This window comes from Dendropsophus ebraccatus, chromosome 6 (genome assembly GCF_027789765.1).
Source record: "Dendropsophus ebraccatus isolate aDenEbr1 chromosome 6, aDenEbr1.pat, whole genome shotgun sequence".
NCBI classification, from domain to species: domain Eukaryota; kingdom Metazoa; phylum Chordata; class Amphibia; order Anura; family Hylidae; genus Dendropsophus; species Dendropsophus ebraccatus.
Window position 1 is genome coordinate 16,411,634 of NC_091459.1, and position 27,315 is coordinate 16,438,948.

The 27,315-nt window shown below is 43.6% G+C and overlaps 1 protein-coding gene across 4 annotated transcripts in view; it reads right to left on the reverse strand.

Annotated features, from left to right (window-relative positions):
- Positions 1-8,210: 8,210 nt before the first annotated feature.
- The window catches only part of DVL3 (dishevelled segment polarity protein 3), a 69,318-nt gene continuing 50,213 nt past the window's right edge, over positions 8,211-27,315 (reverse strand). For 2 of the 4 annotated variants that reach the window (XM_069974565.1, XM_069974568.1), the window contains 12 exons: positions 26,607-26,742; positions 19,973-20,066; positions 17,907-17,976; positions 17,672-17,811; positions 16,051-16,127; positions 14,806-14,873; positions 14,002-14,151; positions 13,770-13,901; positions 13,430-13,597; positions 10,611-10,823; positions 9,702-10,103; positions 8,211-9,270 (listed from right to left, as the gene is read on the reverse strand). In XM_069974565.1, the coding sequence (XP_069830666.1) occupies positions 9,236-9,270; positions 9,702-10,103; positions 10,611-10,823; positions 13,430-13,597; positions 13,770-13,901; positions 14,002-14,151; positions 14,806-14,873; positions 16,051-16,127; positions 17,672-17,811; positions 17,907-17,976; positions 19,973-20,066; positions 26,607-26,742 (1,685 nt within the window). In that variant the 3' untranslated portion in view covers positions 8,211-9,235. Of the gene's footprint in view, positions 9,271-9,308; positions 10,104-10,610; positions 10,824-13,429; positions 13,598-13,769; positions 13,902-14,001; positions 14,152-14,805; positions 14,874-16,050; positions 16,128-17,671; positions 17,812-17,906; positions 17,977-19,972; positions 20,067-26,606; positions 26,743-27,315 lie in introns of those variants that run through there. The other 2 variants (XM_069974566.1, XM_069974567.1) reach the window with 2 other exon arrangements.

The window sequence follows — 27,315 nt, forward strand, 5'->3', positions numbered from 1 at the left end:
TACCCCATATGTTGTGATGCCAATGGGACGAAAGGGAAAAGATGGCCACTTTCTTCCAGAGACAGCACCACTCTTGTCTCCAGCTTAAGCGGGGTTTTGCTGCTCAGTTCCAATAAAGTGAATGAAGCTTAAAGGGGTTACCAAGCGCTACAAAAACATGGCCCCTTTCCCCCTACTGTTGTCTCCAGTTTGGGTGGGGTTTTGAAACTCAGTTCCATTGAAGTAAATTGAGCTTAAAGGAGTACTCCAGCTTGCACTTTTTCACTGGGACCGGGCACTCACCTCCCCGTTTCCAGCGGCGGGTCCCGTATCGCGGGGCTCAGGTTCCCGGCCGCTTCCTGGTGTCTGACGCAAGCCCGAGACGTGACGTCTCAAGTCCGCTCAGCCAGTCAGTGAAGGAGGCGGGATCCGTTTCAAGTCCGCTCAGCCAGTCAGTGAAGGAGGCGGGATCTGAGCCTGTCACGCCTCGGGCCCGCGTCAGACACCAGGAAGCGGCCGGGCACCGGAGCGCCAGCGAAAAAGTGCCCTACTGCTGGAGTACCCCTTTAATTAAACCACACCTGAACTGGAGACAACAGTAGGGGGGAAAAGTGGCCATGTTTTTGTAGCGCTGGATAACCCCTTTAATTGCAAACCGCACCTGAACTGGAGACAAGAGTCATGTTATCTCTGAAAGAAAGCGGCCATGTTTTTGTAGCACTAGATAACCCCTTTAAAGTTCAGTTCCGAACTTTTGAAAGGTTCGCTCATCTCTAATCTGATTCATCACATGGTGGACACCAACTCCTAACAGAGTTTCTTTGGTTTCCATACTGGTGTAGCAGCATCTTTTTACCAGATAAAACATTACTACATGGTGTGCTAGTCTCGTATGTGAAAGACCCTCCATTGCAAATGTAAGCAAATCCTTAGGGTATATGTTCACACTACGGAGCCCCCTTAAAGTTCCGCCTGTCCCATTGACTCATAAATTTCTCAAGCTCCATCAGCTGCCAGTCCAAATTAATATTGTCAATTCTTTAGAAGGACAGCAGATTGCGCTTGAGAATATGATTGAGTCAATGGGAAATGGCAAAACATCAAGTGAAGTCTGCCAGGCCGACTCCACTTGAACTTTCTGCATATGTTCCGTAGCGTGAACATACCCTCAAAGTAGATCTGTTGGCAATTTTGAGCTATGAAAGCTGCTGACAAGCCTATAGAGAGGTCAAAGAATCCAGCTGTAGTTGATGTCTACGTAAGGGTATGTGCACACTGAGTAATTCTGATGGAAACTCTGTTGCAGAATTCTCAGATCAAGTTCATTCTTTGGACGGATGAAAGAATCCACCTGTGCATAGAATAGAGTCTATGACACGGGCGGAGACACGAGCTGGGAATTCCGTGATGGAGTTTTTCGTCAAAATTACTTAGTGTGCACATACCCTAATGCAGCCTGAAAGAGATGAATACTGCTGAAGCTCCTGGCTACTGTAAGTGCCTAGGAGGCAGGCTGTTCTCTTAGGTGTCATAAGTGCTCGAGAGCATTGTAGCTGTTGTATCTGGGAGAATAAGCAACACTTGAAAGGAGTTAAAGGGGTACTCCAGCGGGGGGTGGGGGCACTTTTTTGCTGGGATTGGGGAGGAGGTGACCGAGGGAAAAGACGTCCACTCACCTCCCTGGCTCCAGTGGCGGAACCCACATCGCGGCGCTCCGGTGCCCGGCCGCTTCCTAGTGTCTGACGCGGGTCCGAGATATGACGTCTCAGGTCCACTTAGCCACTCAGTGAAGGAGGCGGGATCCGTTTCAAGTACGCTCAGATCCCGCCTCCTTCACTGAGTGGCTGAGCGGACCTGAGACGTTACGTCTCAGGCCCGTGTCAGACACCCGGAAGCGGCCGGGAACCGGGCACCGCGATGCGGGACCAGCCGCTAGAGCCGGGGAGGTGAGTGGACGTCTTTTCCCTCGGCCATGGTCATAAGTATTCTGACTAGGGATGATCCGAACCTGAACTCTCGGCAATGATTCCCGCTATCTTTCACCTCCGTGGAGAGGGTGGATACAGCCGGAGGACCGCCTGGAAAACTGGAATACAGCCTATGGCTATATCCCAGTTTTCCAGGCGGTCCTCCGGCTGTATCCACCCTCTGCACGGAGGTGGAAGACAGAGAGAATCATTGGCGAGAGTTCGGACCATCCCTAATTCAGACCCTTTGCTCAGTATTGAGTAGAAGCCTCCTCTTCCCTTATGAGCTAGTACAGCCAGGAGTCTTCATGGGAAAGATGCACCAAGTTTTTTAACACCTGGATTTGAGGATCCTCTCCAGTTCCCTCAGGTTTGATGGTGAACATTGGTGGATGCCATTTTCAAGTCTCTCCAGAGATGCTCAATTGGGTTTAGGTCAGGAATGGTCACAGAGTTGTTCAGAAGACACTGTTATTTTAGCTGTGTGCTTAGGGTCATTAGGGGAAATTTATCAAAGAGGTGTAAAGTAGAATTGGCTTAGTTGCCCCTAGCAACCAATCAGATTCAACTTTTCTTCCCTCACAGATTCCTTGGAAAATGAAAGGTGGAATCTGATTGGTTGCTAGGGGCAACTGAGCCAATTCTTCTTTAAGTCAGTATGATAAATTTCCCCTCGTCTTGTTGGAAGATAAACCTTTGGCCCAATCTGAGGTCCACAGCACTCTGGAAGAGGTTTTCAACAAGGATCTCTCAGTACTTTGCCGCCTTCATCTTTACCTTAGTGAGAGAGGTAAAGAACTACCCCAAGATCACTGTGGTGGAACTCCAGAGATACGGTAGGGAGATGGGAGAAAGTTCCACAAAGTCACCTATCACTGCAGCCCTCCACCAGTCGGGGCTTTATGGCAGAGTGTGCCGACAGAAGCCTCTCCTCAGTGGAAGACATATGAAAAAAAAACACGTGAATTCCCAGATTATCAGGTCTGATGAGACAAAGATTTTGGTGTTAATACGAATGATCTTTGTGTGGAGAAAACCAGGCACTGCTCACCTGCCCAAAACAATCCCAACAGTGAAACATGGCGGTGGCAGCATCCTGCTATGGGGGGAAAGATGAATGAGGCCAAGTACAAAGATATCCTGGATGAAAACCTCTTCCAGAGTGTTCTGGACCTCAGACTGGGCCGAGGGTTCATCTCCCAACAAAACAATGTCCCTAAGCACACAGCTAAAACAACAAAGCAGCAGCTTCAGAACAACTCTGTGACCATTCTTGACTGGACCTAAACCCAAATGGGCATCTATAGAGAGACTTCAAAATGGCGTCCACCAATGTTCACCATGCAACCTGAGAGAATGTGCAGGAAAGAATAGCAGAGGATCCCCAAATCCCCAAATTTTTTTGTTCCCGTCAAGATGGGGTGCAAATTGTACACAAATGAGGAAAAAAATGAACTTCTTTGAACTTACCAAATGGCTGTGAGTGAACAATTTAAAGGGTGTCTACTTTCCATATGCACTGTACGAGAGTCAGTCTCCTAGTCACTTTTGAAGAGCTTCACATTGTTCACCATGATAATGCAAGCTGCATTGCTGAGACACCAGATCTGGTTGGACTCCTCTACACTACCTCGGTTTAGGCCTGTCAGCAACACAAAACTGCTGACAAGTAAGCTTTAAAGGAATTATAAAGTTCTAAAAAATGTATGGCTTATAGCCAAGTACCTTTCTGGAACAGAGGTCACACAACATGAGGTACTTCTCCAGGTACCAATGATGTCCATAGTTTGGTGGAACTAAATGTAGGCAGTGGGCCAGATGTCAGATTCTGTGTGGTCAGAATTGCAGACGCATTAGACAGCATGTCCATTCTCTTAGCAGACACATGGATATTAGTGGCTGCTGGAGGTCATTTTGCAGGGCTCTGACACTGCTCCTCTTGTTCCGCCTTGTACAAAGGAGGAGGTAGTGGTCCTGCTGTTAGGTTGTTGCCCTCCAATGACCTCCTCCTCGCTTGGTATCTGCTCCATGCTCTGGACACTGTGCTGGCTGACACAGCCAACCTTCTTGTCACAGCTCGCATTGATGTGCCAGCCTGGATAAACTGCACTACCTGAGCCACCTGTGTGGGTTGTAGACACTGCCTCATGCTACCGCTAGGGGTAGCAGCTATAAATACAAAAGTGACCAAATAAAAAAAAAAAAGCAAAAAAGGATAAGAACAGAGAAATAGTCTGTGGTCACCACCTGTAGAACCACACCTTTGAGGGTATGTTCTCACACACTGAAGATTCATTGCTTTAACGCAATAAAGAATGTGCCGGACGGCAATTAAATGATTAATAACAATAATGAAATGATTCATTACTACAAATAAATGATGAAAATGCAATGTGAATGCATATGTAAACAAAGCCTTATAGGAACGGTATTGCCTATTGCCCCTAGGTTCTATCTGTTGTCTGTTCCATAGCAGGAGACAATGATTCACAAACAGTATTGCTTCACAACTTGACAGGTCTGTTTTACAGAAGAGCAATTGACTTGTCATTACATTGTATGATTTAATTCTATTTGTTCCCCTTTTTTTTTTTAACAGTGTATATTTAATCTATTTATTGAAGCAACTATTAGAAAATTTGCTGATAGAAGTTTTTCCATATACTTACCATATACTTACTGATCTGAACTACAGCAGTTCCAATCATTCGGAGACAAACCACCCCCTTCTCCAGCTAAAATATTTAGTTAAATGCTAATTAGCTTATTTGGTGTCCCATTGCTATCATACACGCTAATTCAGCCATATCTGCAGAACAGGGCTAATCAGTAAAAAATAAATAAATAAAATTTTTTTATATATATATATATATATATTCCTGATAGATTTGCCTTCTTTTTGTTTAAAAATAAAGCCATGCTAATCTTAGCAAAAATAAAATAGAAAAACAAAAGGCTGTAACAAACAGCCAGCTCTGATCAACAGAGGTTTTCACAGTTTAACAGTTTATCTTTTTTCACTGTCCTTTTACCATTTTTATCAAATAAATTTAATGAATTTTTTAGTTAAAGACCAAAAGGGCAATCAGTCAAGCTTAACTAGAATAATATGCCAACAGCCGTCATTACACTTATTTTGTTTTGTATTTTCTTTTAGTATCATCAATCTGCAACAATTGCTAGGAAAATACTTATGACCAAAAGTTATCCCCTATTCTGCGGATACAGAATAGAGAACTGGTGGAGTTTCAGCCACTCGGACGTCACTGATCCTGAGGACAGAAGAAAAATGTTGGTTCTCCAAACTGCGGCCCTCCAGCTGTTGCGAAACCACAACTCCCATCATGCCTGGCCAGCTAAAGCTTTGGATTTGACTGCCCAGGCATGATGGGAAATGTAGTTTTACAACAGCTGGAGAGCCGCAGTTTGGAGACCCATGCCCTACAGAATGGAGTAGGGGCGCACACAGTCTGCCAGCACTGCATTTATTCTCTTTTGAGCTTTAAATATTTAATAACAAGAATATCCTAAAGATGGTGGCAAGAGACTAAATAATTTTCAATGTTATAGTATTTTTTTATTTTATTAAATGTTAGAGTGCTACAGTGTCTATTGTTCATAAAACAAACAGGGCAAGTTCCATTTACTTGTGTATATCTGAACAGAGCCGAGCCAGACGACCACCTAAATCAATTTAATCATAAATAAAGTTCACACACAGTATTTTTGTTCAGTATTTTGCAACCAAAACCCGAAAGTGGATTGAAAAACACAGAAAGGCTATGTTCACACACTGTTGAAATTGAGGGGATGGCTGCAATTTAAAGGGAACCAATCACGCTGAAATCGCACCTAAAGATAAGGAAACGTGCTGGTACATCACCCAGCATACTTCCGAAACATACCCCTGTACCCTCCTTGCCCTACTTGATTAGCCTGTAATCTTCTATTTATGAAGTCCCGCGCGGTATGCTAATGGCGGGCAAGTAGACATCTGGGCGTGAGTAGTCATGGTCCTGGGCGGGTCCGAGCATTGTAATCACGCCCAGAGGGACGAGACTGAAAGTTTCGCTCTGCTAACATCCCCTGGGACGTGCGTTCCACGTCGGCGGTGCACCGACGTCTTTATCTTCATAAAAGATTACAGGCTAATCAAGCAGGGCACGGAGGGTACAGGGGTATGTTTGGGAAGTGTGCTGGGTGATGTACCAGCACGTTTCCTTAGCTGTAGGTGCTTTTCAAAACTTTATCAAAAAGATGTCCATTCTTCAGCATGAAGAGAAGAGGAGCGCGAGTTTCCCATAGACTGTCATTATGACACGGAGCAATAACAAACACCTTTAAAACACCAACAATGGGTATCAAAGCGCAGATCCAACTAATGGTGGTTTCATAATAATTAAGACCCAACACGTTTCGGAACAGTACCAGTTCCTTTTTCAAGAGTCAGAGTCAAGAGTCAGGAAAAAGGAACTGGTACGGTTCCAAAACATGATGGGTCTTCTTTCATTGGATCACTGTTAGTGGGACCTGCGTCTGGATACCCGTTGTTGGTGTTTGGAGGTGTTTGTTTTTGCTAATTATTCCCTTGGTGGAGTATGGGAGTGGTTGCGGTACGCAGTTCATGCCATTTCGAGAGTTGTGCCTCCTTGCCAGCACAACACAACCAGGTGAGGGTTGCCATATCGTCCCCCTTTCAGTCCAGCTGTTCTGCGCCATGGATCGCTGTCCTATGTTCTTCTATTATGACCCTGAGGCTGTCGGGAATTTTACTCTGTGTGAACAAAGCCTTAGGCTCTGTTCACACCAAGTTTGTGATCAAACATCCAAAAAAATAAAAATCTTATGTTGTATGCAGCAAATATATAACCCAGGCATGGCATGATCAACTGTAACCCATATAGCAGTAAACTAGATGCATGAAATATTGTAAAATGACAGGACAAACATTTCTTACCTGTTAAATACCCTGCTCCAGCGTCAGCGGTTTAAATTTAAGTTTCCGGGAGCAATTCCTTGTCTTACTGACACATGACCACTTGGCACGGATTAAAGCGACTCTGTACCCACAATCTGACCCCCCCCCCCCCAAACCGCTTGCACCGTCAGATAGCGGCTTTTAATCCAAGATCTGTCCTGGGGTCCGTTCAGTAGATGGTGAAGTTATTGTCCTAAAAAACAACTTTTAAACTGGCAGCCCTGTGCCCAACGGCCATGCCTTAGAGTACCCATGCATTAGACTGGCACACCCTCTCTTTCCCTCCTCATCATTAGGAATGCTCCAGGCAGATTTTCTCCTATTCATCACCTGTGTAAGGACGGCATGGGCTGGATCGTTAAGGCACCTGTGCAATGTTCAGACAGGAGAAAATGTTCTAGGGGCATTCCTAATGATGAAGAGGGTGGGGAGGAGGGACGGAGGGGTGGTGCAAAGTTAGTGCACAGATATTCTTAGTCCCGGCCGTTTGACACAGGGCTGCAAGTTTAAAAGTCGTTTTTTAGGACAATAACTGCATCACCTGCCGAATGGGCCCCAGGACAGATCTTGGATTAAAAGCAGCTATCTGATGTTCAAGTGGTTTGGGGGGGGGGGGGGGTCAGATTGTCGGTACGGAGTCGCTTTAAGTTCCAAAGTTTTTTTTCTTTCAAATCAACTGGTGTCAAAAAGAGATTTGTAATTTACTTCTATTAAAAAATCCTGCGGGAAGCAGTGTATTCTCTCCAGTCTGACAGTGCTCTCTGCTGCCACCTCTGTCCATGTCAGGAACTGTCCATAGCAGCAGCAATCCTCATAGAAAACCTCTTCTGCTCTGGACAGTTTCTGACACGGACAGAGGTGGCAGCAGAGAGCACTGTGTCAGACTGGAGAGAATAAACCACTTCCTGCAGGACATACAGCAGCTGATAAGTACTAGAAGACTGGTAATTTTTAAATAGAAGTAAATTACAAATCTCTGGCTTCAGTTGATTTAAAAGAAATATTTTTTTTTGGGGGGGTGAACTACCACTTTACCATGTTGGACATGTAACCCCTGATTGGCTTCAGTAGTCAGTAACATGCAGGTAACATTTCCTGCTGCTAGTTGAACAATCTAAGACAGAACACATATGCTCTAATGTAATTTTGCTTTCCAACAAAAAAACCTTCACCTATCGTAATACTGCAACGTGCTGCAAAATAAACCGTAATTTAACAACGCTGTTTATGTAGTGCTCTCTTAAAAAAAACTTAGACATTCTCCCACAAGAACATAGGACAAGACATAAAATGTGTGTAGATTTATTGCAGCAGAAACATCTCAGTGCAACAAAGCAATGAAAAAAAAAAACAAAAAAAAAACATGAAAACACAGGCTCCTGCTCACAGTTCTGCTCAATGTGTGTTGCTCCCAGACACCCATGTTGCAGCAATGCATCAGTCCACTGCAGAGCCTAGAAAGTGGGAGCAGACCTTGTGCACAACACAAGTCTCCCTTTGGGTAGATGCTAAGGCAAGTTTTCTACAATTGTGCCATTCTGTGCTGTCCGGTCAGTTTTTAAGTATGAAAAACTATGAAAATTATGAAAAAAGTTAAAAAGTCAGTGGAAGTACAATCTATTTGCCACTAGCCCCTATTGTGCCTTTATGTAGTGTTGCTGGGAGGGAGAAAAAAAATATTATATATATCTCTTTTTTTTTTGTATTTTCATAGCACCATATCTGGGTATCCTTAGAAAGGTGATGGAAGAATACATAGGAAAATGTCTTTTTTTTAATAATACTAAAATAAAAAAAATGTAGTGTTTAAAATGTACATATCAACCACAGGCCTTCTAAAAAGAGGTATTAGTTCTTTTTTTGCTGCCTGTAGGATGTGCAATATATCTGCAACACAATAATAAAACAGGGGGGGGGGGGGGGGGAAATAGCAGGCCTCCCGGACAGGAAAGGTGTACAAAACAGGATGATCCCGACTACTCTTCAAAAACAGGTAACTTTTAGAAAAGGGAGCTACAAGGACTGAATTCATTGCAAGAGTAGATATGAGTGTATGAGGTTTGATGCACATCAGTTTATATCTGGAATAAGAAAAAAGCATGGCACTCCAAAAGGCAATATAGTCACGTTCTTTGTGGTTTATGAATATGTAAGGCTTGTGGTGCTTCAACTCCAAATCAGTCGTCTTCTACTTAAAGACCAAACTCTTCCCGTGGTAATGGATTCTCTTCGTCTATATAATGACGCCGTGATATGTTCAAGGAAGGGATACCCTCCGACTGAGGATCATGCACTTTCACTGGCAACTTGCTCAGAGAAAGTCAAAGACCCCCGAATTCTTGGCTGCTTAATAAAAGAAACACAGTTGTAAAGGAAAAAAAAAAAAAAAAAAAAAAAAAAGCAATACAAGCAAATCCATTCCATTACTGGCGGTTGTTTTTTTTTTTTTTTTTTTTTTTTAAACAGATGCAATATTAATTTTGTTAAAATCAATCTGTTACAAAAGCCAAGCAACCAGGCAAGAATGGGGCCGCCCGCCTCCTCCCTCTGCACAAACACACAGTCTGGAGCGGGATCTGACAAGATTAGGTGCATGGATTAGTGGCAGGTGTGAGGGTCCGTGCGAACATCACACATACATCTTAGCGGAATCGTGCTGGCCTTTCCATTTCTGTATTTAGTATCGGGATGTAAATAATAATTAGAAAACAAAAAACTTGCTAAAAACAGGGCCATCGACGTAAATTTTGCTCACATAACATCCACAAAGAACTCACTGGGATTTCCCATAGCCATGCGGAAGGACTGTCTACTAGCGGTGAGTTCGGGTGGGACGGAGGCTAAATCACGGCCTGGTGGGGCTCCTGGGGGGCCCATGACTGGAGGTGGAGCTGGCATCATCATCATTGGAGGACCATATAGAGGAGGCACCCCTGGAGGACCATAAGACTGGTGTGTATGGTGGCTCCGGATGCTGTGTGCTATGGAGTGGTGGCTCCTGTGGCTGTGTTCACTTGCTGGTACTGAGCGTTCACTTGCTGCTCTGTCTCTGCGTAGACTGCTACGTGTAGTGTGGTCTGACTCGCTTCCACTCCCTCCAGATTTTGAGTCACCCGCCTTAGGGTCTCTGTCCTTCCTCTTTTCTGTACTGCTGCGATTTGAGCCACTACTTCTACTACCTGTAACAAGCAGAAAAACATCACAAGATTTGAGACTGAAGCAAACACATCAACACAGTCACTTTTACCCATTGCAGACAATATAGCTGTATCTCATGATCGATCAGGCTTATAATATAAGACTATGGAGCCCTACTGATCCTGTGACACAGAGACAGGAGAGGACCACGCTTAGAAAGGTCCACTCCCGACTTGTTCTCCTGATCGATATACGTCCAGAACGGAGTCTGTTACATGCATTCCATGTCCGTGTTCCATGCAGAACACGGAACGCATGAATACAGCCTAACCGAGCCTGCGGGCCCAATGTGGAGATCAACGGGGAGTACAGAAGACAGACCCTCCGCAAACTACTTCTTTTACACTATCCTGTGCATAGGGGAAAAGTCATTTTTTTCTGGACAACCTCTTTAACCACAATACCTAAAATTTAAAGACTGAGAGGGATTTTAGCTGTATTCATTGTAAAGCACCATAGTTTCTAAAGGTTTTTATGTAAACACTTACCTTCACTGTGCTGACTACCAGCACTACCACCTCCATAGCTATAACCAGGTTCTGGAAATCCTGGGTGTGGGCTGTAAGGATGAGGCAATGTGTACTGATACTGAAAAGCCATGGGCCAGGGGGCAGCTCCGGGATGTGGAAGAGGAGCCAATGTGTCTTGATCTGATGTCCCACTGGAGCCGTCATGATCATTAAGGGAAAGATTTGCCATGTCTAATAAACAGAACAAACAAACAAAAAAAGTTTATATTTTGCAGTTAACAAATACATGATTGAGAGGTTTAGTGGAAGACAAAGAAGCGGGGTGAGGTATGAGGTGGAGCAAACAGAGAAACATTACAACACCAAGAACGGGTATCCAGTAATATCATGTTTTGCCATATATAAACAAGGGTGATTGAGCAGAAAGTGATAGGGATAATATTCCAGTAGGCCATAGTACAACCATACCAGAGAACCTATGAGACCCATAGGGCTTACAACCAGAGACAGAAGAAGAGAGTGACAGGGACCAAATTAATTTAATATAATGCAGGGTTGCCATATTTTTGATAACTGATAATGTGAGCCCCTTTCCAGCGCCACAGCTCTTCTAGCATGGCTAACTGATCACACGTTAATTCCCATTCTGATATTGATGGGGCCCGGCTGTGAGTTCCAATGTAGTGGGACAAATAGCTTGGCTGGGTTACTAAATCCTTGTTACAGGGAAGGAGACCCTTGGAGGGCAGCCAAAGCAGAATAAGGCTGGCCGACAGCTCAATGCTCCTGTTAACCACTTTCTCTAGAATCCCTCTAACTGTCTCCCAAAAGGGTTTAATAACCTGACACCCCACCAAAGGTGTTCATAGGTGCCTGCTGCTTGCTGGCATCTTCGACACACTCCTTAAAGAGACAGGATGGGGCTTTATACCATCTGGTGTAAAGCTTACACAAGCTCTCTTGAAACACTTGGCATTTGACTCCCAGCGCCTGGAGCTGTTGGATGCAGCCCTTGGGCTGCCAGGAAAACATAAATACTACCATAGGCTTTACCCTTTTTTCCAGGACTCCCTAGGGCTGCAACTAACTTCTCCAGAGAGTAGGATGAAAATACAGAGTGTTTGGTTTCGGACGAACATTGCTGTGGACTCTTCTCTGCTGCTCGATTTAGTAAATACAATGGGAATTCTACAGCAACTTCTCTTCTAGCTGAGTTTTGTGCAGTTGTTCTCTTATTTGTACTAAAAACCGGAACTAGTCAACTGGGTGTTATCAGTTGAGGACATGACCTTACACAATCTGGTACTTCATTTCTGAGGAAAAGGAGAACACGGATCTCCAAGAAAAGATGTTTCCGATTTTTTTTCCCACTAGAAATACAAGTACTTAACTACAAAAAAAAAAAAAGGTCAGGAGGGGGGACACAGGTTTTCTTTAACCCTTTAAGGACAGGGCCAATTTTCGTTTTTGCGTTTTCGTTTTTTCCTCCTTGTGTATATAAGGCCATAGCACTTGCATTTTTCCACCTAGAAACCCACATGAGCCCTTATTTTTTGCGTCACTAATTGTACTTTGCAATGACAGGCTGAATTTTTGCATAAATTACACTGCGAAACCAGGAAAAAATTCAAAGTGAGGTAAAATTGAACAAAAAAACGCATTTCTTTTATTTGGGGGGGGGGGGGGGGGGGGGGGGAGATGTGTTTTTACGCCATTCGCCCTGGGGTAAAACTGACTTGTTATGCATGTTCCTCAAGTCGTTACGATTAAAATGATATATAACATGTATAACTTTTCTTTTATCCGATGGCCGGTAAAAAATTCAAACCATTGTTAACAAATATACGTTCCTTAAAATCGCTCTATTCCCAGGCTTATAACGCTTTTATCCTTTGGTCTATGGGGCATTTTTTGCGCCATGATGTTTACTTTCTATCGGTACCTTGATTGCGCATATACGACTTTTTGATCGCTTTTTATTACATTTTTTCTGGATTTGATGCGACCAAAAATCGCAATTTTGCACTTTGGGATTTTTTTGCGCTTACGCCATTTACCGTGCGAGATCAGTGAATGTAATTAACAGTTCGGGCGATTACGCAAGCGGCGATAGCAAACATGTTCATTTATTTATTTACTTTTATTTAAAACATGGGGAAAGGGGGGTGATTCAGACTTTTATTAGGGGAGGGGGCTTTTTTACTTATAACAATACTTTTTTTTTTTTTTTTTTTTACCCATATACTAGACGCCAGGGATAAGCTGCGTCCGGTAATCAGATGCAGCTGTCATGTTTGACAGCTGCATCTGATTAATGTATTAGCGGGCACGGCCAATCAGCAGCTGGTGAGCAGAGTTTTCTGCTTCTCATGAATATCCAGGACTACTGGGCTCATGCACATAATGGAGAGGACTACTTATTGTCCATGTTATTTAGGAGGAGAACTCTGGATCAGCTGCACAGAACAAAGTAAGTGATACATCATTCTGTTCACCTTCTCTGTCGCTAGTTTATGCTACCCTGAGAAAGGACACACTAAACCTACTGACAGTCTCTCCTTAAACAGGTCATCGCTTTGGCTAATAGAGGGGGTTGCCCTTCTTTATGATGTCCATATAGCCCTATAGCTTTCACACAAGCTCAACTGGCGATTCATTCAAATTTCTCCACGCAGGGGTCAAAAGGTGAAAAGAATAAGGATACTCAATAGCATATTTTAGTGATTCACACAGCCCCCAGAAATCATACAATCTTATTTTAAATTCCCATCCTGTTACAAGAGAATCATACAGAACATATAACGTGTGAAAGGCAGGATAAAAAAAAAGGTACATACTGCCACAAAGATCTCCAAAAATGTAGTAACATTGCTCGGAGAAAGTGATTTTATTGACTGTATGGCGGATGTAGCCAGCTTTTAGAAGATTGCTGGCATATTTCCTTGCTTCCCTGCGATCCGTGAAGCCCTCCACATGATTATACAGCCAGTCTACCACATCAGAGCCTAAACAGGAAAAAAACACAAAAACAAAAAACCTGTAAATTATGTATTATCCCTAGCAAAAAATAAAAAAATAAAAATTGTAATCTATTGCTGCAGTTTGTTAAATAAATAAAAAGCTAACAAATGAAAACATATATAAACTGCATCCCTTGGTCACCACTACCTTACTTACCAATAAATGCATTGGGAATGGTAATTTTAAGCCACATCCTATCCCGCACCTCCAGACCAGATTCTGGTGAGCTCATTGCTTTTACGATTGTTACCATGTCACTATGTATGGACAGATGAAAGTCATCGAAGCCTTGGGAGGAAACAAATTAAAAGCTTGGTAAGATACAATGGTCACTTCATTTTAGTATAAAAATTTCCTTCTAAATACAAAATCCATGTCAGTCACTTACGTTCAGTTTCAGGTATAGAACTGGTTATGGAGGAGCTGGTCGAAGTTATTGTACTCATAGACGGACTCATTCCATAGGCTGGGTAGGTACCAGTCATTGCTGCGGTGTGAGAAACCCAAGCTGCCGGGTCAATGGGCCTGACTGGTTCACCTGTCGGGAAGCAAAGAGCGCACATGTAAGATGGGATAGAAAACCATCAAGCAGAAAGACGGTGATGACTAAAGATCATGAAGGCAATAGGATTGGGAATGCATATCAAGGTTATGAAATTTTTGCTATAAAAGCAGTAAATAAGAAAAAAGTTCAAGCAGAATATTCCAGTACTAAGTACATTAAAAGGCTATGTTCACACAACGTATAAACCACGGGCGTTATTTGGCACTCAAAACAAACGCAGGCGTTTTAAATGAAAATTGCATTGAAGTCTATGGACAACGGCTGGAAATAATTGACACGATCATTATTTCGACGGACGTTGTTCAATACACTGTGTGAAACAACGGTTGTTGTTTGCATTGAATTCAATGCAGATCATTACTTCATGAAAAGAACAGCCTTTGTGCCAATTGAAAACGGATGTTCTTTTCACAAAAAGTGCATTGTGTGAACATAGCCAAAAACTAGCATCAAAATTATGGGGGAATGGAAGCAATGCTTACACCAGGAAACTGGTATAAAAAATTTGCTATTTTTTTTGCTCAATACTTACGATCCTTGTACAAAAATACAGAAAAGTTGCAAATGTTACAGCAAAAAAAAAAAAAATAAATAATAACTTGACTTAAGTTACTATTTGGAACTTACTTCTTGGCAAAGTAAAGCAACCACGAGGAGAGGGATCCCAGCACTTAGCAACAGTAAGAGTAATGGGCCTACAATGAAATGGACAAAATGACATTTCTTATTATACCTGTAGCTCGGTCAGGTCAGTAAACAAAATTAGTTATTTACTTCTATTAAAAAAAAATCAAGTTATCCTGTACTTTTCAGCTGCTTCAGAAAGTGGTGTATTCTTTCTATTCTGGAGAGCAGGAGAAAAGTTTTCTGTTTCAATATATTTTATTTGATTTTAACAAATTTTCATAATTAGCCATAAAACATTAAACAGTATATTGGACGGACCATAACAAACAGAAAGCTAAAAGAATCATAACAAGCAATAATGTAAGTATTACATCAAATAACCATGTAATTCAAAAGATAAGGCATGTATAATTTAACAAAATTTTGCACAAGTGTGTGAAAAGTTATTGTGATAAGTATGGACGTCCAGGGCGACCACAATTACTGAAATTTCTTAATAGAGTTATTGCCAAAAGCTATAGCCTCTTCATATATCACCAATAGTGGGTATGGAGGGGGATTTCCATTGCCTTGTTAAAGATAATTTTGCAATCGTTGCGATTTTGCAAAACAAAATACGATGTGGGATTAAATGAATGCCCAAGAACAGAAGTATAAGGAATATGGTAATGAAATGTTGTATCTAATAGTGTAGATATTTCTTTCAGAAATTGTGTAATCAGTGAGCAAGGGGACTTGCTACTACTCTGGAAAATTCCTGTTACGGATAGAGGTGGCAGCAGAGAGCAATTTCAGACAGGAAAGAATCCACCACTTCCTGCAGGACATACAGCAGCTGAGAAGTACTTGAAGACTTAATTTTTTAATAGAAGTAAATTACAATTTTTTGGCACTTTCTGACACCAGTTGATTTGAAAAAATAAATAAATTAATAATATCTATATATATCTATATAATTATTTTTATTTGCTGGAGAACCCCTTTAAATAATGCACAAACTACAAAAATCAAAACTAAAAGCACCCACAAGGAACAATACAAGATGTCAGTGATCAGTTGCTCAGAAAGCACCCACTTCTCCTAGTCCCCACTGAAGTAAGGAGGTCATGAACCACCTAAGAAACTGGTGAACATATCCTTTGTTTACATGGGACATTAATTTTTATCAGCACCTTTTCTATTAAACAACGACAACAGCGATAATGTGGTATAGAACGGAAATAATACTTGTTACAATCGACCTACCCCGGCTTGTGCACAATTTCCCTAAGGACTCTTACAGCATCATCGTTGCTCATGTTTTCAAAATTTATGTCATTGACCTGCAAAAATAATAGACAAATTAAATGCTACAGGTAACCTTTAAGAAGATACTACAGAATTCGGGTAGAAATTTCAAGCGGACTAATCATGAAGTTCCGCCTGTCCTGTCGACTTTATGAATTTCTTAAGATCAATCTGCCGTCCGCCAAAAAACTGACATGTCAATTCTTTGGGGGAACGGTGGATTGAGCTTGAAAAATGAACTGAGTCAATAGGACAGGAGAAACGTCAAGCTGAATCCGCCGCAAAAATTCTGCATGTATTCCGTAGTTTGAATGTACCCTTATGTATAATGCAGGGGAGTAGCGAGGGGGGGGGGGGGCAGGGGGGGGGCAGCTGCCCCGGGCGCAAAGCTTGAAGGGGAGCACCAGCCTCCTTAATACACAGAGCCTTTCTGTCTGCAGCTTTTAAGTGAGAGACCTGTGTAAATGGAGTCTGCACAAACACAGCATCCCTGTCACCTTAAAAGCTGTCGACAGAGAGGCGCTGTGAGTGCAGGAAGTTGTGGTGTAAGGAGCCTCCAGCTCCCTGGACATCAGCTCTGAGCTTCAGTGTGAGGAGGCAGTGCGGACACCTGACGATTCTTATGACTTTCTGTGTCCTGTGAGCCTGCAGCTCCAGCCTGCCTGTATAGAATATTCTCTGCCACTCACTGTATTACTGCCTGTCAGCTCATACAGGCAGGAGAGAGAGGAGAGTCCCCCTCCCCTGCACCTCCGGGCCCCTCCCCCACCCCCTGAGTAGGAGTTCAGATCTCCTCCTGGGACCTTCTGATGTCGGAGCAGCAGGGGAAAGGGCGGAAGAAGCTGCTGGTGCTAAATACCATGAAGGAGAAGGAGGTATGCATCTTCAATACATTGAAAGTGAATGTTCTTGTGTCTGTATTTATGTCATGTTTCTGTATATGCGTGTCCGTATATGTGTATATTCATGCGTATGCATATGTTCATGCGTGTGTATAGATATGTATATATGCATATGTGCATGTGTGTGTATGTCTTTACATATGTGTATGTCTTTACATATGTTTATGTTTGTATATGTGCATATGTGTGTATGTATGTGTGTATGAGTCTGGATATGTGTATATGTGTGTATGTATGTGTGTGTGTATGTATGTGTGTGTGTATGTATGTGTGTGTATGTATGTGTGTGTATGTATGTGTGTATGTATATATATATGTGCATATGTGTGTTTGTATCTGTATATGTGCATGTTTGTATCTGTCATTTGTCTGTATATGTGCGTATGTATGTGTATGTGTCTGTATATGTGCATTTATGTGTATGTCTGTATCGGTCATGTGTCTTATTACAAGAATCAGACCTGCACATGATACTAAGCAGGCGTTTTATAGCGACCTTAAGTCCAGCATGGCAAGAAGTTTCTGTTTAAAGTGTCCAGGAAGAAGGGGGGGGGGGGGGGCGCTTAACAGAATCTTTGCCCCGGGTGCAGGAAAAGCTAGCTACGCCTCTGTATAATGCATCTGTAACCTCAAAACAAACCACTGCCAAATTTTCCTCTTCAGAGCAACACACGTACCTGCAGTAACATATCGCCTGGTTCAATTCTGCCGTCGGCAGCCACTGCTCCTCCTTTCATTATAGACCCGATATATATTCCTCCATCGCCACGCTCATTACTCTGTCCGACAATGCTGATGCCCAAGAAGTTATACTTTTCTAATGTAATGGAAGAGACAGTGGAAAGAGATTAAAATAGATCCTGGAAAAACATGTCAGAAACCATTAGAAGTGACCGGCCTGGATGTACTCACCCATATTTAGGGTGACTGTGATTATATTCAGAGACATGGTAGAGTCCGTTATGCTGCTGAATGAAGAGGACTGAAAGGTAATAGAGATGATCAAACATTTAGCCACACAAAGTAAGTAAATAATGCAGCCATGTAAAGCTAAAAAACACACACACACACACACGTGCGGTCCGTCATATACAGCCCGTGAGCTGGCCGCATATTACAAACTTAACACTTATCTGAACCAGAATTTAATTTTAAACTCAGGGGAATACCCCATGGGCTTCCCCCTAATCTACATGTTACTTCTAATGCAGATATAAAGATAGATTATGTGCGGCGACACCCAACATAAAACATGATCTTTATTCAGTAAGACATATTTCAAGAGACATACAAAACAGGAACATAGAGACACCTCCCTCACAGCCTCAGCCTTGGAGTCGGGCTCCATAGACTTAAATCTCACGATCTTACATCTCCGTAAACGTGCAGTACATCTCACGATCAATACGGGTCAGAACACTCAGACCCAGACCGATCAAACCTTTTGACATGTCTCTGAGGAAAATCTTTTTCTTTCAAATCAACTGGGTTCTGAAAGATATATAGATTTGAAATTTACTTCTATTTAAAAATCTTAAAGGGGTGCTCCAGCGTGGGGGCAGTTTTTTTGGGGGACCGGGGAGGAGGTGGCTGAAATAAAAGACATCCACTTACCTCCCCGGTTCCAGCGGCGGGTCCCGCATCACTGCGCTCCGGTGCCCGATTCCCGGCCGCTTCCGGATGTCTGACGCGGACCCAAGACGTGACGTCTCAGGTCCCCTCAGCCACTCAGTGAAGGAGGCGGGATCCGTTTGAAGTCCGCTCGGATCCCGCCTCCTTCACTGAGCGGCCCTGAGACGTAGCGTCTCGGGCGGCGTCAGACACCCGGAAGCGGCCGGGAACCGGGCACCGGAGCGCAGTGATGCGGGACCCGCTGCTGGAACCGGGGAGGTAAGTGGATGTCTTTTATTTCAGCCACCTCCTCCCCGGTCCCCCCAAAAAAGTGCCCCCACGCTGGAGCACCCCTTTAAGTCTTCCAGTACTTATCAGCTGCTTTATGTCCTGCAGGAAGTGGTGTATTCTTTCCAGTCTGAACAGCAGGAGAGGTTTTCTATGGGGATTTGCTCCTGTTCTGGACAGTTCCTGACATGGAAAGAGATGGCAGCAGAGAGAACTGTGTCAGACTGGGAAGAATACACTACCTCCAGTACTTATCACTTATCCAGAATGTCCTGCAGGAAGACTTGAGATTTTTAAATGGAAGTAAATTACAAATATACATAACTTTCTGACACCAATTAATTTAAAATAAAAATATTTTTGCCAGAGTACCCTTTTAACATCTTGAGGGTGAGAGTGATGGCTACCAAATAATCACAGAACGCAATTACCTATTCCATAGCCCTAAACAGACTTATAGGGAGAGATTAATCAAACATGGTGTAAAGTGAAACTGGCTCAGTCGCCCCTAGCAACCAATCAGATTCCACCTTTTATTCCTCACAGACTCTTTGGAAAATGAAAGGTGGAATCTGATTGGTTGCTAGGGGCAACTGGGCCAGTTTCACTTTACACCATGTTGGATTAATCTCCCCCATAATCTGTATATTTGTGAAAATATAGGACGCAATTGCTTTTTTTTTTTTTTTTTTTTATTACACAACATATCTGACATGTCCCCAAATTGGCATTTCACTCCAAGGCTATGTTCACACCGTATACAGACAGTAGTGAGTACCAAACATCGGCTGTTGTGGCACTGAAATCAATGCGCAACGGCAGGAGAGAATTGACATGTCAATTACTTCCATGGCTTCAGCAAACAACGGCCGTTGTTCAATATACTGAACAAAGACTGGTTTGGATTGACTTCAACTAAACATTTCTCTATGACAAGAACGGACGTTGTTTTAATTAAAAACAATGGCCGTTCTTGCAATAAAAAAAAAAAAACACGTGTAAGCATAGCCCAAATGATTAATGACTTGCGCTTTCCCTCATAGGTGCACATGCTAGCGCCAGCGAACATTTCTCCTCACCCTCTCAATCCGCGGGACCTTTGGTTTTCTTCGACGTCTCTTATGCCTCCTCATTAGGCGAGATGCGCTGCTCTGCTCTGTGGAATTGCTGAACCTACAAACAGAACATTTCTCATGCTTGTACAAATGAACACAGAGAACACAACAGTAAAAATCAGGATTATCTGGAACACAAAAACACTACAAAAGATACTGCAAGTGCTATGTCATGTAAAGATTAGATATATGTGGATTACTTTGAGTTACATTCCTGCTATATTTACGTACAAATGTCACATTCTTCGTTCACACTTTAACTTTTGATATGTTGCTGCCCATGGTGAGACTAACAATTCCTTCCACACTTGTTATTATCTGATAAGTCTCCTTCCCCCAGTTCTCAGCTGCTGCTTACTGCTGAAGACACAGAAATCTGTGCGTGAGCTTTTCTCTGTCTCCCCCTCCTCCCCCCTCCCTTCTGAGACAGCTGATGTAAACAAGTCCCTGACTGGCTTTATCTGCAACATTCTAGCTTTTTTGTAATGCCGGGAGGGTTAAAGGAAAAGTATGGCGCCGGGCCAAAAACTTTTGGGGGGGGCTGGGAGTGGGGAATCATTAAAAAAAAAAAGCCATACAGGGCTCCAGATGGCGACCAAAATGGTCGCCAATGCGACTGACATTTTGCAAATGGCGCCCAGATTTATTAATCTGGGCGCCATTTGCGGCTGGCCCCGGCGGCGGCGCGCTGTCTCTTTAAGTCCGGGCCCCCGGCTGATGCGCGGCTGCCGGGGGTGTCCCGTCCTATCCCCGGCAGCGTGGCGCATCAGTGAGCTGCCTGGGGCCCTGACTTCCGGCACAGGAAGCGCACGTCAGAGACGCTTCCTGTGTCAGAAGTCACAGCCCCGGCGTACAGGGAGCTCACTGATGCGCCGCACTGCCGGGGATAGGACGGGGGGAGCGGGTTGTCAGGTGAGTTTGTGTGTTTGTGTGAGGAAAGGGGGGGCATCTATAATGGGGGGAGAAGAGGGGCCATCTTTAAGGGGGGAGAGGGGGCCATCTATAATGGGGGGGAGGAGGGGGCATCTATAATGGGGGGGAGGAGGGGGCATCTATAATGGGGGGGAGGAGGGGGCATCTATAATGGGGGGGAGGAGGGGGCATCTATAAGGGGGGGGAGGAGGGGGCATCTATAATGGGGGGGAGGAGGGGGCATCTATAATGGGGGGGAGGAGGGGGCATCTATAATGGGGGGGAGGAGGGGGCATCTATAATGGGGGGGAGGAGGGGGCATCTATAATGGGGGGGAGGAGGGGGCATCTATAATGGGGGGGAGGAGGGGGCATCTATAATGGGGGGGAGGAGGGGGCATCTATAATGGGGGGGAGGAGGGGGCATCTATAATGGGGGGGAGGAGGGGGCATCTATAATGGGGGGGAGGAGGGGGCATCTATAATGGGGGGGAGGAGGGGGCATCTATAATGGGGGGAGGAGGGGGCATCTATAATGGGGGGGAGGAGGGGGCATCTATAATGGGGGGGAGGAGGGGGCATCTATAATGGGGGGGGAGGAGGGGGCATCTATAATGGGGGGGGAGGAGGGGGCATCTATAATGGGGGGGGGAGGAGGGGGCATCTATAATGGGGGGGGAGGAGGGGGCATCTATAATGGGGGGGGAGGAGGGGCATCTATAATGGGGGGGGGAGGAGGGGGCATCTATAATGGGGGGGGAGGAGGGGGCATCTATAATGGGGGGGGAGGAGGGGGCATCTATAATGGGGGGGAGGAGGGGGCATCTATAATGGGGGGGAGGAGGGGGCATCTATAATGGGGGGGAGGAGGGGGCATCTATAATGGGGGGGAGGAGGGGGTCATCTATAAGGGGGGGGAGGAGGGGGCCATCTATAAGGGGGGGGGGAGGAGGGGGCATCTATAATGGGGGTAGAGGGGGTCATCTATAAGGGGAGGGGGCCATCTATAAGTGTAGGGCAAACTGGCTGCAGACACTGGGAGATAGATATATGCACAATTATTATTATCAGGGCCCCTCAGGTGTCTGTATTGTAGGGGGTCACTTGCATTAGTCACTAGGTGAGAGATATATCTATCTGTATACACATCTTGTGGGGGGTCACTATGGCTGCAGTCATAAGTCTAGCTCAGTATGTATAGACTGTTGCAAGCTTTTAAAGGGAACCTGTCACCCCCGGTGACGGGGTGACAGGCTCCCAACCCCCCGTTAGAACCCCTCATCGCGCCGGGTCCCGCTTCTGAAGATAGTCTGGTCACGGAGATCTCAGCCGCTGCAGCCCGACGCGCACACTGAGAGAGGAGTCCAACGCTCATAGAGAATGACGGAGCGCTGGACTCTCCCGTCATTCTCTATGAGCGTTGGACTCATCTCTCAGTGTGCGCGCCGGGCTGCAGCGGCTGAGATCTCCGTGACCAGATCATCTTCAGAAGCGGGACCCGGCGCGATGAGGTGAGTATAGGGGGGTTGGGAGCCTGTCACCCCGGCACAGGGGTCGACAGGTTCCCTTTAAGTTCAAGTTCAGAAAAGTAAGCCTCATTAAAAGGCTAGCCAAGTGAAGCTGAAGTACTGAGCCAGACTAAATATGGTTGTCAAGTTGCAAGTTTCCATGTTGAACGTTTTCAAACTAAGAAAAGAAAGAATCTAAAGGAGGAGGATGCTGCCGTGGCCTCTGCACACAATAAGTCCCATTTAACATAACATTAATTTTACATGGGTTAAAATGTTGGCGACCAAATATTCTATTTGGCGCCTAAATTTTTCAGGTTAGGAGCCAATGGCTCCCAGGTAAATTTTTTAGTCTGGAGCCCTGCCATAGTCACATGTCCCCACACCCGTGCAGCACCACGTCCTGCTCCTGGACCCCAGCCAGCTGTCTTTTTAGCTTCGTACCAGCTACGTCAGGACCCAGTTGACGGATGCCCCGCTCAACCATTCAGTGACTGGGGTGGGACACCATTTAAGTCACCGACTGGCTGAGTGGGCTAAAGCTTACCAGTTTGATGTTGAACCCAGGTCATGATATACCCAGAAGATGACAGCTGGTGGGGTCCAAGAGTTCTGTGATCACAGTGAGTTCATCAGCAACTTCACCTCAGAATAACCCTCCTAGCATTAAAAAAAGCTACAATGTTGCTGATACAGCCAGTCAGGGACTTGTTTCCATCCGCCGTCTCAAAAGGGAAGGGGAAAGGAGGAGACGAAAGAGAGAAAGGCTCACACACAGTTTTGTGTCTTCAGCAGAAAGCAGCAGCTGAGAACTGGGGGAAGGAGACTGAATAGATAACAAGTATGGAAGGAATTATTAGTTTCACCATGGGCAGCAACATATCAAAAGTTAGGTTTGAAAGGAGTACCCCTTTAAAGTTTTTAAAGTTTGTGACTCTGCGACCAAAATGTTTTATTGTATAATACCCAAGATACAGGTTGACAACTACATTCCCAGGGGGAATATTAGATGTGATATCACCGACTGTCCCTTCCCCTGTTTAAATGGTACAGTGGGTGGGTATGGGCACTGTAACTCCATTCATCCATATGGGAGTGCTGGGCATTATTATCAGTCCCACAGCAGAAACGGCAGCAATGTGCTGCCCGGTCACTGCTCCACTCAAACAGAGTAATTTCTAGTACAAGGCAGGGGGTGCAACTACCCAATGTGTATTATAATGAATTGCACGGTGCCAGTATGTATTATAATAAATAAACGAGGGACTACAGGGTCTAAATGTGTATTGTCTGGAGGAAATTATGGAAAGGGGGGGCCTAAATAAGGTTCAAGTGGACATAACCTGGAGGGTTAGGCTGGGTTCACACTACGTTTTTGCAAAACGTTTTTTATTTTTCTTCATTTTTTTGCAAAAAAAAGATGAAAAAACAAAACAAAAACGGATGTATGTGTGTGCATCCATTTGGACTGTTTTTCAATTGAATTCCATTATTAAAAAAAAAACAAAAAAAACAAAAAAAAACACATTTGTTTTTTTTTTACACATTTATAAAAACATAGTCAACCTCATTTTTGTGACCATTAAAAAAAACCGATCAGTTTTGATTTTTTTTTTTTTTAATAATGGAATTCGGAATTAAACAAATGCACACACATGCATCCGTTTTTTTCTACAAAAAAAAAAAAAAAAAAAAGATTGCAAAAACGTAGTGTGAACCCAGCCTTAGCGAAAAGATCAGAAGCAACATGACAAAATTTTACTTTACAGAAAGAGTAGTAGATACTTGGAACAAACTTTCAGCAGATGTGGTTGGTAAATCTACAGTAAAGGCCCTATTACACCAACAGATTATCTGACAGATTTTTTTTAAACCAAAGCCAGGAATGGATTTGACAAGAGGAGAAATCTCAGTCTTTCCTTTATTACCTGTTCTCTGTTTATAGTGTGTTCCTGGCTTTGGCTCAAAAAAATCTGTCAGATAATCTGTATATGTAATAGGGCCGTAATTTATTGAACAGTGATCAGCTGACAAGCCAGCGATCAGCAGATGAGTTCACTCTATTATTACATAGGGAGATATCTGCCTGATTTGGCAGATAATCTCTCGGTGTAATAGGGCTTAGGATAACCCCTTTAACTTGTGCACAAAACTGTGTGCGTGTCAGCAAGTGAGAAAAGCAGCATTTCTCCACACCCTATGTCAGATCAGGTGAAAGATAGGAGCTGCACAAACCCTTTTCATAACACATCTTTAAAAGGGATAGGTCACGATAAAAAAATTCTTTCAAATAAACTGGTGCCAGGAAGTGACAAAGATTTGTTGTTTACTTCTATTAAAAAAATAAAAATAAAAAAATAATTATATATATATATATATATATATATATATACACACACATATATATATATACACACACACACACACATTATATATATATATATATATATATATATATATATATATATATATATATATATATATATATATATATATATATTTACTTATCAGCTGCTGTACGTCCTGCATCAAGTGGTGTATTCTTTACAGTCTGGAGATCAGGAGAGGTTTTCTATGGGATTTGCTACTGCTCCAGGCAGTTCCTGACAGACAGAGGTGGCAGCAGAGAGCTCTGTGTCTGACTGCAGAGAATACACCACTTCCTGCAGGACATACAGCAGCTGATAAGTACTGGAAATCTTTTTGGCACCAGCAGATTTGAAAAAAAAATAAATAAATAAATTGTTAAGTGCAAATGTTGTAGAGAAATTTACAAGACAGATATGCATACATCTGTGCTGTCAGTTTCCCTTTACTGATCACACGAGCAATGCATACTTATATACTGATCCGGCATGAAGTGACACTCTGCGACACTGTCCACCTCCGCCCTCGCCGCTGTATTTTCAGGCCACCACTGCCTCCTCCGGCTGTCAATCGGCTGGGGGCAGCCTGAACATACAGCAGCAGGAGCACAGTATGGGAACAGACATTGACACAGACCAGACTCTGTAAAACTGTTAACTTGGGATAAAGAACATTTTAGGCTAGGTTCACACTGCGTTTTCAGCATCCGTTTAACGGATCAGTTATTTGCAAAAAAACTGATATTTGATCCACTGACTTCCATTATAAAAAAAAAACGGATCAAAACGGATGCGTTTTTTTTTTTTTTACGCACAATAAAGTACTGTTGACACTACTTTTTTGACCGTTAAAAAAAAAAAACGGATCGGTTAAACGGATGCTGAAAACGCAGTGTGAACCTAGCCTTAGCAACACAGAAACGTTAAATCTATGTATGCACTGCTGCTGTAATCTGTAATGGGAAGCAGACAGTGTGGATATAAATGAATATTTACACTTAGTTTCCCTTTAAGGGCACAGTGATGTAACAGTTTTGCAACTGTGGACAACAATGTCAAATTAATAAAATATAAGTATGGCCACAGATAAGATAGTTGGTGGATCTCACCGATGGTATGTTCACACTACGGAATTCACAAAAAAATTTCAAGCGGAGGCCTCAAGGCCTCAGCTTGAAATTTCCTTGCGTATTCCGTAGCATGAACGTACCCTAAAGGCCCTATTCCACGGAATGATTATCGGCCGTATTTGGCCGCTATGGACCGTCCCGTGGAAGAGTGCAACGATCAGTCGACATCGTTCATGTCGGCTGATGGTTGCAGTCGCTTGTTTTTCAACATGTTGAAAAACAAGCGACTGATACAGCAACAATCTGCTGCCGTCACTCCGTTGAATAGGAGCAACGGCAGCAGACGCTGCTGCATCCTATGGGCTGCCCGGACGATCAGCGATCACCCGGCAGCCCCGCCCCTCCCTCACCCGCTCGCTGCAGCCGCGTTGAATAGCTCTAGACAGCCCATGGAATAGGGCCATAAGATGGGAAATGCCAACGATCTCATGTCAATTAGGCCAATAGACCCACAAGGATCTAAAAGGATCAACATCTGCTATTATAACAGGGACAGCCCAAATCTCCTCTTGCCAGTGAAATAACATCCAACTGTGCTAGCATATAATTCAAATAGGTTACACACAACTTTCATCACACCCATCACTTTCATTACTACATTTCTATGGGTATGAAAGCCAACAACCATAGGTGCCTGTCGGTCTGTTCTGGTACATTCCGTGCAGGCCTGAAATTCTGCATACCTGCTCGTAGAATCATCCTCCTCAGAATCAAAGAAGCTAGTTGAGTCCAGCTCACTGCTCATTAGGGTGGACGAGCTTTCATACCCTCCCGTATCCCTGCGCCTCTCCAGCTTTGAAGTGCCATTGAGTCTGGGAGCTGCAATAGGAAGAAGGAAAATTTGGTGACCCAGGTTTTTTTTTACAGATGTTACATTACAACTACTACATGTACTACAGTAACAGATCAGGGTGTGATTCAATAGAAATGATTTTTTTCATTTATGACTTTGCAAGAACATTTTGGGGGGAATAATGTGGTTGACCACATTTTTGTGTATGCTTAAAAAAAAAAAATTTATTCAGTTTTATTGAAAGTCAATGGAAAATGGATCACAACAAATGCACACAAATTCATCAGGTTTTTTTTGCATGAAAAAAAACAAAAAAAACAACACACACTGGTTGTAAAAACGCAGTGTAAATACAGCCTTACATTTTTGGAATATTTCTAAGTCACTAAGGATTTGTTTTACAAGAGAACCTGTCAGCTCATATTTGGGCACTAATCCACCAGCATGTTTTTACACAGCTGGGTTTAATGTCCCAAGATGAAGTGACAGGCTCTAAGAAAACATATTATACAATAACGCCATATTTGACATTCTGGACCTGTAGAAAAAAACAAAAACACAAAGACATCACAAAAGGCCGGTAGCATTAGTAACTTTGG